Source organism: Cadophora gregata, assembly GCF_030347475.1.
Source record: "Cadophora gregata isolate MNR1 chromosome Unknown scaffold_5, whole genome shotgun sequence".
Taxonomy (NCBI): domain Eukaryota; kingdom Fungi; phylum Ascomycota; class Leotiomycetes; order Helotiales; family Ploettnerulaceae; genus Cadophora; species Cadophora gregata.
In genome coordinates, this window is record NW_026695928.1 from 303912 (window position 1) to 315192 (window position 11281).

The 11281-nt window shown below is 48.2% G+C and overlaps 4 protein-coding genes across 4 annotated transcripts; 1 reads left to right on the forward strand and 3 right to left on the reverse strand.

Moving 5' to 3' along the window:
• Positions 1–430: 430 nt before the first annotated feature.
• ONS95_010903 (uncharacterized protein) lies at positions 431–3117 on the reverse strand (the record flags this gene model as incomplete). Its single annotated transcript, XM_058504488.1, has 14 exons — positions 431–904; positions 952–993; positions 1038–1077; positions 1128–1249; positions 1294–1308; positions 1355–1458; positions 1508–1556; positions 1604–1624; positions 1675–1717; positions 1763–1859; positions 1908–2074; positions 2123–2782; positions 2833–2967; positions 3017–3117. The coding sequence occupies 14 exons, from the start codon at positions 3115–3117 to the stop codon at positions 431–433; spliced, it is 2070 nt and encodes a 689-aa protein (XP_058359044.1).
• Positions 3118–3457: 340 nt separating this feature from the next.
• ONS95_010904 (uncharacterized protein) lies at positions 3458–6244 on the reverse strand. The gene is made up of 2 exons (XM_058504489.1): positions 5357–6244; positions 3458–5237 (listed from the first exon to the last, which is right to left on the reverse strand). The coding sequence occupies exons 1-2, from the start codon at positions 6150–6152 to the stop codon at positions 3757–3759; spliced, it is 2277 nt and encodes a 758-aa protein (XP_058359045.1). The 5' UTR covers positions 6153–6244; the 3' UTR covers positions 3458–3756.
• ONS95_010905 (uncharacterized protein) lies at positions 6245–9237 on the forward strand (the record flags this gene model as incomplete). The annotated part of the gene is made up of 6 exons (XM_058504490.1): positions 6245–6571; positions 6622–7716; positions 7773–7806; positions 7862–8124; positions 8174–8541; positions 8593–9237. Exons 2-6 carry the CDS (start codon positions 7485–7487, stop codon positions 9235–9237), a joined length of 1542 nt encoding a protein of 513 aa, XP_058359046.1. The 5' UTR covers positions 6245–6571; positions 6622–7484.
• Positions 9238–9410: 173 nt separating this feature from the next.
• ONS95_010906 (uncharacterized protein) lies at positions 9411–11251 on the reverse strand (the record flags this gene model as incomplete). The annotated part of the gene is made up of 3 exons (XM_058504491.1): positions 9411–10040; positions 10134–10678; positions 10774–11251. 3 exons carry the CDS (start codon positions 11249–11251, stop codon positions 9411–9413), a joined length of 1653 nt encoding a protein of 550 aa, XP_058359047.1.
• Positions 11252–11281: the final 30 nt, after the last annotated feature.

The window sequence follows — 11281 nt, forward strand, 5'->3', positions numbered from 1 at the left end:
TATGCAGGTACAAGGATGTGTAGATCTGAAAAATCAGGGTCTTCGGGGACTTCTCTCCGGGCATTTTAGGTGGGTCACGGCGTTTTGTTTTCTAAGTATCTCGCAGATACACGACCTGGTGCTATGCTTTTGTAGGAAGCACTTGAAATATTACTGATGAGACTTGAGAGGAAACTTGGGCAGGTCTTGAATATGCGTTCATGATAGGCGGGTACAATATTTTGGGTGAAAAAAAGTGGGAAGCAGAACATCCTGATTCAGGCCAAGAAAATACTTTTGTCATTATCATAACCAAAAAGGGCCCCATGACTGGTACGCAGAGGCTTCGACAAAACGCCAATGGACATCACGGGACTCCCAATTGTCCTTCGTATACAAAGTCGCTCATGCCTTGGTGTCTGATTTCCATCTCATGCCTGCTTTGGCGATCCTATGACCATTCTTCCTGAGGCGTCCCCTGCGAAGCCATGATCAATGCAGTCAATTCCGCAATCTTGACACTCAGATCCTGAACCTGCTGCTCAAGCATAGTATTATCAACCATGACCGTTGGGCCTACTTTCTTGCTTTTGATGGGATTCTCATGCGTGGGACTGTGAGCCCCATCCTCGGCTGGTGTATCTGGGAAATGCTGCGAGTTGGCCTTCCCGCTGCGACTGGCGAGGAATGGTCTCCCCTTCTTGGAGGATGAAGTGGATTCGGTCGTGAGCCTTGCAAGGCCGGGACCGATGGATGAGAATGCCAGAGCCCCGCCGTTAACCTTTTCATGTGCTTTCTCAAACAGCCAGATTGCGGCTACGATCGGAGAGTGAGTGACCTTCAACATCACTATTCGTGTTCGTCGAAGGTCATCTGACGAGAGGAACAATCGCAAAGGGCGAATGAGGATCAGAGGTATCAGATTCTAGGAATTGTTAGCATTCAGAAGTGTTTAGTGCGCGTCAATCATACCAGAGGTGGGTAGAAGTGCGTGAGTCTATTACTGGTCGATGCCTGAATACGTTAGCAGAGAAATATCTGGGGAATCTTTGGCATACCTCGAGAACATAGACTGAGTACACGAACAAGTATTCCTCCCTACACGTAAAGGTAAGCGAGTGTCAGGCCACGGAAAAAACGACACCAACCGTGCATGTGCGATAACCTTGGAGAAGCTATCACTTAGAATACTGATCAAGGACGTGATGAGTAGGATATTTGTCATGCAGACAAAAATGAGCATGAGAGGGGGGCCAAGTTTGGGATTGATCTAGAAGGTCAGTGACATTCGATTATTGAGAAACGGGAGCCTACATCACTCATGATATCCTAGATAGAAGTTAGTCTGGCACTACAGGATTTCCGGCAGACTTACAAATCCCAAGTAACTTGAACCAAAAAACACCTTGATCAAAATCCAACTCATTTCTGCTAAACCAAAACTATCTCGAGCGAGAAGAGTAAAGGTCGTTAGGAAGCCTGGCGATGCATCAGCAGCCATTCGAAGAAGCAGATCAAAAAGACTAACCAATGTACAAGACTGCCACGACTACCATGAACTTCACAAAATCTTTGGCCTGCAAAAGTGTTAGACAATATTTCAATAACGAACCAAACGCCTTACCATCTCTTTCAAACATGGAATCTAGCCAAGTCAGTACAATGTGTGCACGGACGGAGAGTCAAGTATCTTACCAGAGTTCCAAAGTACGGATGAAGACTCAGTAGTGAGCAGATTCTAGGCTTGTTAGCCATCATCTACAACTCCGTCAAGATAACCCACCTCGGAACCATGAACAGTGCTTCCAATGACAAAATATCGAATGCCGTGTCCGTGATGGGTTGATGATCCTCAGTGTCTTTGATTAGTCCAACGACTCCTATGTAATATTAGATCCTGCCACAAAAATCAACATTGTGCAACTTACTGGTGATCGCGAAGGCTATTCCAATCAGTATGATAATGAGGTCACAGCCATTCCAAATATCAACAGCATAGAAAATTGACCCCGCATCGATGAATTCTCCCAATTCGTCATATGCAAAAGCCGCGAACCAAATATACAGTAATATTTCGAGGAACGTGATTTCATATCTGCCATGATCAGCATGTCGACCAAACGAGGTCATTTTGAGCACTTACTGGTTTCTCTCCACCATGACCGCATAGTAGAGGAATAGAAACGTTGCAAAGAAGAGGACTTCAAATGCCTTGATATACCTCGGTACTCGCAACCGTGTGAAGCAGTCTGATCGTTTCTTATTGTAGAACTGTGGCTTCTTTTTCGTGTGAACGCTCAAGTTAGCCCAGAAGGTGATGTCTCCATTCCAGATCCCAGTAATGATCTTCTGAACAATTCTCTGACTCATGAACTTCTTGCAATCTGCCACAGCAGCAATTTCCAATGCATTCAGTCCTGTGAACGATGATGTCGGGTCATCCTCATCTTCTGGGTTTACTTCCGGCACAATCGACATGGAGCCCATATGCGAAATTGATCGCAGCATTTCTACCCGTTTACTTGTAGGTCTTGCAGGAGTCACAGGAACAGTAGGATCCCTCGCCCTAAACTGTGGTAGAAGAATCGAATGTTCGTTGGCTTCCGAGCCGCATGGATCTGTAGTTTGTGGTTCTTCCTCCGGCGGCTGCACCTCTGGCAGTTCGTACAAGCAGAAGTCCACCGCATCGCGTTCTGATATTCGTGTGAGGAATCGCCAGGCTACAATTTCGCATGCGTTCGCTCGAGTTTCGTTCAATCCGCGATCGTCGACTTCGAGGGTTGAGAAGTGCCATTTCAACGTTCTATCCAAACCCAATGAGAAATGTTCGCTGGCAGGCTTGAGAATACTGACAATAGAGCATTGATCAAAGCTGGATTTGTAACATTCACGACCAGATGTTCCACCAAGACTCGTATTTTGTTCCCTGCAGATGTGGTTCGTAGCTGTTCGAAGGTCGAGGGTACATGGAGCTCGTCGACAAAATAGCTATTCGCAGTCAGTAAGCTGTCGCAAACTCCAATTGAAGCTTGCTTACAAGGACAAAGTCTTGACAACCTTGGCAAATGGATCTGTAGGCCCGATGATAGGTAACTTGGCGACCTTGACGAGCCCCATAGCTGATCCTGGGGTATTCATGGTGATTCTGTTGATGGCTGAAGGTGGTGGACGTTGAGGGAGGGATGCTAGTATTAGCTCTTGTAGCACCGTGAGATAGAGCTATCCCATTCGAGCCCCGTATCAGTTGCACAAGCAAGGGATCCAAAGTAACGCGGGGTGGAAGTATTGAGTTTTCTTGAAGTCGAAGCAAGGAAGAGGCCAAAAGTGCAGCTGTGCAAACACGACAAACACATGACGGCGTTCAGCGGCCGCAAATCGCGGGCAGCTCCCTGACTGGCTCGTTCTTGCCGAGTCTCCAAAAGGAACATCAAAACAAAGGTCTGGCAAACCGTCAAACAATTGGAAGGTTGCAAAAATATTCCGATGTAAATGAGCTTGGAAACTAGACATACTTCCCTAAGCGGTTGGAGGCCGAGATCTAAATCCCAGCACGGCGCTTTCAGATATCATTGCAAGATCCAACAAGTCTGATTTGTCCGCCGTTTCTTACTTTGATCCATTTCTTTCTGTTTCCACTTCCAGTTGGCTCGAATCCCCAAATCTGAAAGCAACAAGATATTCAAATTTCAATATCTGTTTCCTTATAAGGTGACACCTCACTGCTGAATTGCAGATGTACCTGTACACTCGCCATTCCATTGGAGGCACATTTAGTCTCTACCATATCTTCATCTCATCGCACTTCTTTTCGTCCCAGATTTCTCCATCCATGATACCATGGATATACGCTTCACCAACAAACAAGATCCTTTCCTTCTCCTCTACCTCTTCTTTTCTCACAACCAGCGGAACCCTTCCTCCCCTCGCCAGAACCACAATATCACCAACTCTCGCGTCCCCAGGAAGCACTCCCAACCAACCATTCTCCAGCTTCCCCAACCGTCTATGCTGCGAAGCACCTATAAATGGCCAGAAATCTCCATAAGTGTCCCACGTTGCGCGCATATATACCGCAATTCCTATCCAGGGGAACGTTCTGCTAACCCAGCCAAAATTCCTCACAAACTTGCGCAACGGTTCCAACAGTTCGTACCATTGCTCAAAAGATCGTTTTGTTTCTGCAGGTCCCGAGTCCTTATATGTGCCGCAGCACAAGGTCTGCCAGTACAATTCGCCAGGTTCGATGCCAGGATTCGTACATTGTTGCTCGGCTACGAACTTCTCCCAACGGAACAGAGTGTGGAACGCGGACATGATATACTGACCATCTTTCTCGAAGCTGAAGTACTGAATGACCAAGGTTTTGGTCATGATTTTGACAATCCAGAGTATAATGACTGTCCATAGGGCAATATTAGCTGCAGAATTTATCGCGAAGCTATTGACAGTATATGCGGACCTCGCGAAATGCATCCTTGTCTTGGTCAGTACTGTGTGAAGCTTTGAGCCTGTTGTTACAACCACGGATTCAGATTCCGGAGATGAAGCTTGGGTTCGCCAGGCTTGGAACCTATCAACATTTGGCATTGATGAATTGATATCTTTCTCCAGTTGCACCAACATCCTACTTCCTGCAACGTTCTCCAATTCTGGAGCAGGGAGTACTTCCGATAGCGCAGTAATAGTTGTGACTTCGAAGCCACTCAGAATAAGTCGAGATGTGTCTGACGTGAAGGAGGCATCGGCCTTGGATTGCTTTGTTGCGTGGGTCTTTCTGGGTCTGTCCAGCGAGTCTTGCGTCAGAGGAGATCCTATTCTATCCGTAACGCTCCAGTCTGTCGCCCATGATGGCAAGTCTAGACTTGTCCTGGGACGAACGCCCAGGCTGTCGAGAGTATTGGTTTTGGCGATGATCTCCTTGGAAATCTTGCAATAGACTTCCCGGACGTCCGTTTTGTACTCGATCTTGATCTCAGGGGCATCGGGAGAATGATGCTTCAGAGCTTCGGAGTGCGCATCGCGGAGGATTCCTAGGAGAGCATATATTTTGTCTCGCGGATCTCTCGATTCGCGGTGTCTGCAATGTACCAAGAGACGAAGAAGGTCCACAGCAGGTGTGCCTCGCTGGTCGGGGAGTCGATAACGGTTCGTGAGGGCTCGCATGGATATGTATGGCACGACCACTGGATTTACTATAAAACCAAGGACAGAGTGGTTCCATATTTGGATGTTAAGTCCATGGTCAGTAGCAGCACGAACTATGCCTGAGTCAAAACCAATTTTTATCTGTGCTGCACCTCTTGCAGATAAGAACATTAAGATGTTTATCGTTGTCCAGGGAATAGAGAAGAGAACAATTCTGAAGAGATGTGCTTACAATTTTCCCACGTGATAGTGTATTTGCCAATCATCAAGACCGCATTCGAAGATAGCAATAATTCCTGAACAGTCCAAGCTCGAAACCACCACGACCGTGATGCGATGTCTACGATTGTGGTGTCTGCGAAAAATTCATCGTAGAGTTTAGTATTGACCTTGTGAACGGGAAGATGGTTGACAAAAGCCGGTAGTGTCTCCGGAGTGTTGAAGCTGTCATAATTAATTGTCTTGCTTTCTTCGGCAAGCTTCTCTAACATGTTAAACATAATCCCCGTCGTCTTGATCTCGGGCCCGAGGAAGCAGATGGTCGCGGTACCATTGCGGTAAATTTCGCACATGAGAGGCACTTGAATTCCTCGTTCGGAAAAGCTCGATTGATCGATACAAATGGCGTCCACCCAAAGAAAACGTGATTTATCTGGGTATCTCAAATACCGCAACGCGCAGTGGAGACTTGGTCCAATTTCAAGCCTACCATTGTTGACTTGGATCGCGATTCGAGTCCCCTCTTCTCCCCAAACATAGCTCAGGGCGTCGTACTGATCCACGGTTTCATTCAGATGTGTGTCTTTCAAATCGCAGACAATGGGATCATTTTTATCGCCTGCGTGAAGTTCGAGGATACGGATGTAGTGGCCATCCTCTGGAAGGTGGGTGTACTCATATTTATTTTCAGGTATCGCATCGTTGTTCTCCTTGGTCGCGTCGTGTGGCTCTGGCTCATCTATCACCTCCTGTCTGAGTGCTTTACCCGGAGACTTCCAAAGAGCCAAGAAGTCTTTCCGCGCTGACATTATCAAATTAAGATTCGATGCGACCCTCACCAGAGGTTCTTGACAGGTGCTATCAACTTACGAAAGAACATATGTTGTTCAGGGTAAGAGCATCGCGTTTTATGTAAGCACTAATGCAGCACTACTGAGTACCCTGTACGACGTTTTGCAGGGCCAACAGCAAGAATTTCGCTTATCTTGGGGCGTGATTCTCGCAAAAGTTGGGCTTGATTCAGTGATTTTCGGGGATCACGAGTCTTTACTTCGTTAACCATCGCCACGGAGCCTCGCTCTTTAACAATCTTTGTATCTCTTACAATAGACTACCTGGCGAAGAGACAATGAAAAGCGATTTTCAAGCTCAGAATCGTGGAGAAGGTTTCTTGGCCTTTCTCGATCATAATGTTAGGACTAAATGTCATGCTGCTGATACATAATTAGTGAGGGAGTTCCATGTCCTGGTTAAGGTTCTATGAACTAAAACAAGAAGAAAACAGTTAGGCGAGCGGAAAAGGAAGCGCCTCGCTTCCTGGTATTGCGAACAAATCACTTCATGCTCTGACTCCACCGAGATAGTCGTGAGTTGACCACTTCCTTGAAATTGTTTGAACGAGATACCTACGAGCATAAATCACAGATAGTCTGACAAATCAACAATGCGGCCGGATTTGTGACGACTTTGTTCTGGTATGTTAGTTGCTGTGGGCTCTAATGCCAGCTCCTCGATGGGCACTCGCATAAGGAAGGTTTGCTTGGTGTTTTTTATGGTCAAAGGAGAGAATCTCTCTTAGCATAATGATCGAACAATCCGGTCTCAGATACTCTTCTAACGGCCTGGAAGATTTTAGTGATTTGGTATCAAAGGGGAACAGGGGGGGGGGGCAGAAAGGCAAGCAAAGTTCGACGCTTAGTCATCCAACCTCCTACCTTCCGCCAGAGACGTCGAACATCTTCAGCCTGCGACAGACTGCTCCCAAACATAACTCCGAGCACTGTAACTTCAAAGTCAGATGATTACATCTCCGGGTTCGGGAATCAACTCATTCCCCGCAAAGGTTCGCAAAAAGCTTCAATGACACAAGCTTCCCAAGGACGGAAGTATCCATCCCGGATCGGCAGTTCTGTGGAGCTGTCAACCCTCCACACTATGCTTCCACGGGAAACCACTATGATGATCCACGCACGAGAGCATCATTGCCTCGATTTCGGTAGGTGTTCTGCAAAAAGCTAAGTCTGTGTTGCCATAACTTTTATTTCTTACCGGCTTTGTACTTCTGACCCCGCAGATTTGTTCAACAACCACTGTGGAAGAATCTTTCCAAGACATTGACGATTCCGTCCAGCAACTCGAATATGGGAATTTTCAGCAAGAAGCAAAAGGGGGAAGATGCCATGGAGAGCCCGGAACATGGGGTAGCTGGGAGCCCGAGACAAGAAGATCCAGAAAAGGATATCGAGCACTATGGTGAGGTTGCCTCGCAGACCCACGATACTTCTTCACATCCCCGCCATTACGATTTGGCGTTGGAAGAACGAGTTGTGCGGAAGATAGATAGGCATCTAATACCGCTTGTCATGATTTTGTGTAAGTCAGGATCAAATTCCACTTCTACAATCCAGCAACTGACATGAAACCTCCAGATCTCCTAGCATATCTGGATCGCTCCAACATTGGGTAGGACCTCACGAACATATCCTTCCTGTAGACTTACGGCTAACACCACGAACAGTAATGCACGCATCGCAGGAATGGAGGAGGAATTCAACCTCGGACCAGGCCAATATGAATGGTTCCTGACCATTTTCTACATCTCATACATCTTATTCGAGCCACTAGGGATGATGTGGAAAGTCATACCCCCTCATCAATGGGCGGCATTTACTGTCATGGGGTGGGCAGTGTGTGGAACACTCCAAGCGGCGACATATAGCTGGGCGGGTATGATGGCAGCTCGATTTTTCTTGGGAGTATTTGAGGCGTGCTTCTCGCCAGGTACGTTCACGAGAAAGTGTTCAGTGGGCTAGACTTACAGTCATTTTAGGAATTCCTTTCCTTCTCTCATTCTTCTATCGAAGGAACGAGCTCGGTTTCCGCTGCGGTCTCTTCCTCAGTGCAGCTCCGCTGGCAACTTGCTTTGCAGGTGCACTTGCTTATGGTATCACGTCTGGAGATCCAAAAGGCATTTCATCCTGGCGATTACTCTTTCTGGTTGAAGGTTTACCATGCGTAGTAGCAGCCGTGGTCACTTGGTTCGTGATGCCCGACAGTCCCGAGAAAGCCAAGTTCTTGAACCAGGAAGAGCGGGCTGTCGCAAAAGCACGATCACTCAGGCAAGTTGGCAGCGATGGTGAGAGCAGGATAGGAAAACCATCTTGGACAGATGTTAGGGCGACATTGCTTGATATCAAGGTAAATTCCCTTGTCCACGTGTTCGAAGGCCAATGCTGACTGTGATGAAAGCTATGGATAACAGGCCTGATGTATTTCTCCTGTAACGTCTCCTTCGCATCACTCCCCGTCTTTCTACCAACCATCCTCACAGAAATGGGATTCACCAAGATCAACGCCCAAGGTCTCTCAGCACCGCCGTACTTCCTGGCCTTCCTGCTCGTCATTATCACCTGTCGAATAGCCGACAAGACATCCCAGCGTGGTCTCATGATTACTTGTCTCTCCTTGCTGGGTGCTACAGGTTACATCATGCTCGCAGCAGCTACCAGCACTGGAGCACGATATGCAGGCGTGTATCTCGCAGCTGCTGGGATCTTTCCGTCAATTGGGAATATCCTGCCTTGGGTACTGAATAATCAAGGAAGTGATACTCGCAGAGGGACTGGTATCGCGATGTTGAACGTCATTGGACAATGTGGACCACTTCTTGGCACGAGGTTGTATCCCAAGAGTGAAGGTCCATTGTATCGGAAGGGGATGTGGGTTTGTGCCGCATTCATGCTGTTCAACGCTACGTTGGCTTTGGGCCTGCGTTTCCTTCTGAAGTGGGAGAACAAAAAGTTAGATGAGAAGTACGGAGTTGTTGAGCCTGGAAAGGACGACGACGGACAGGGAGAGGAGAATTCTGGACCGAGATATCGGTATATTCTATGAGATGGGTATCTACCACTGGTTTAGCGGGGCATCTAGTCTATGTCTATGTATAAATCTACTTCGGTGCCATAACATGCAGCAATATCCAACCACTCTCAAACTCCAACGCTATGCATCTATTCTCCTGTCTACATTCCAACATTACATTACCGGCTGCTTCCAACAATCACCCTCTACAAAGCAAAAGCAAACTTCCCCTTCATCCTCAACTTCTCGCCATACTTCCAAAACAGCACGGGGAAAGGCATCATCGCGAGACACAAGAACCCCAACAGACTAGTCGCCCAATCCACACCCAGATCCCTATACATATAGGTCGCGAAAAGCGGAAAGCCCGCAGCCATCAACGCCCTCACACAACTACTCGCCGCCAACGCACTATTCGCATTCAAAAGATACGTATCGACGATATAAATCTGACTCGGCAAGAACACCAAGAAGATGCCACACCCCACAAACACACCACTCACCACCTGCGGCGCCCAATGTATATCCGGATCCGAGGTCCAAGCGAACCAGAAGAGTCCAATGGGGAGCATGACGCTGCCGATGATCATTGGAGGGAGGCGGGCTTCTGGGATGAAAGGCTTAGCGGATGCCAGGAGCAGCTTGTTGAAGCGGGTTTTGGTGTCGATGGCGATGTAGATGCAGCAGATTACTATGCCGACGAATATGCCGAGGAAGGGAAGGGAGGCGAGGGTGCTGGACCAGCCGCGGATGACGCGGAAGGAGTAGGGGTAGGCGAAGAAGATGAGGTAGAGGATGGAGTAGACGAGGGAGGAGTAGAGTGTCATTGCCATGAGCTGTGTTGTGCGAGTTAGTGTATGTTTCTTTCTCTGGATGAACAAGCGAAGGGTAAAAAAAACAAGAAGGGAAATGTCAGGTGAAAAACTTACAATCGGCTCTCTAATCAGCATAACCCAAGGCTTCATGAAATACTTCTCCAACAGAGCCCTCGCGTGAACAGGCTGCTCATCAATCTGACTATGCAGCGCCCAATCCCTCGTCTCATGCCTCAACTTCTCCGCTCTGCGCTTCAGCAAAATAGGCGCATACGTCTCCGGCACCGTGAACAGTCCCACAATCCCCACAAACGCACTCATAATCAGCGTGATCCAAGCAGTCCATCTCCACCCCAGATAACTACTCGTGATGAACTCGCCGATGATAGGACCAGCAATGGGACCGATGAACGTCGCGCCTGCGAAACCAGCAGTTGCGATTCCGCGATCTAAAGTGTCCCAGAAATCGACGTAGGTCCCGCCGACGATGGCGATGGGCGCGGCGCCGAAACAGCCTCCGAGGAAGCGGGAGATCATGACGGTGGCGATGTTGGGGGCGGTGGCGACGGGGATTTGGAAGATGGTGAAGAGGAAGAAGCCGAGGAAGAGGGGTTGGGTGCGGCCGTAGACTTCGGAGAGAGGTCCCCAGACGAGAGGGCCTGATGAGAAAGAATATCAGTTTCTTGTCCATTGTATCTCTCATTCAATGGTAATGGTTGTTGTGAGAGACTGGAAGGAGTGCAGTATTACTAACCACAAGCAAATCCTAACACGTAAAGCGAAACTCCTAGAATCATAACCTCGAGACTGACACCCCACTTCACAGCTGTGACTTCAGTGGCGGTACTGAACACTGAGCTGGCAAACGAGACGCAGAATGTCATGATGGCTGTTACCATTGTGATTCGCCATTTCTTGCTTCGTGGGAAGTTCATGGGGTTCTCTGGGTCGTCGGGACCATCCCAGCTGACCAGGTGGGTGACAGGGTCAATACATGAGAGAGGATTTGGTGAGGCTTTCTCGTTTGCCTGGGCTTCGAGGTCGATAGTTTGGTCTGGTTGCGCTTTGTCTTGGACGGCGGGGGAGGAAGAGGATTCATCATAAACGGAAGCGGTGCGTGAAGGCGCGGCTGTGTTGACTGCTGTCCCTGGAGGCGAAGTTGACTCCCATCCTGACTCTTTTTGAAGCGAGAGAGATTCTCTGCCCGCTTCGGGCTCCTGGAAGGCTACCATCTTGGTAGTTGTATAATTATATAGTCGATA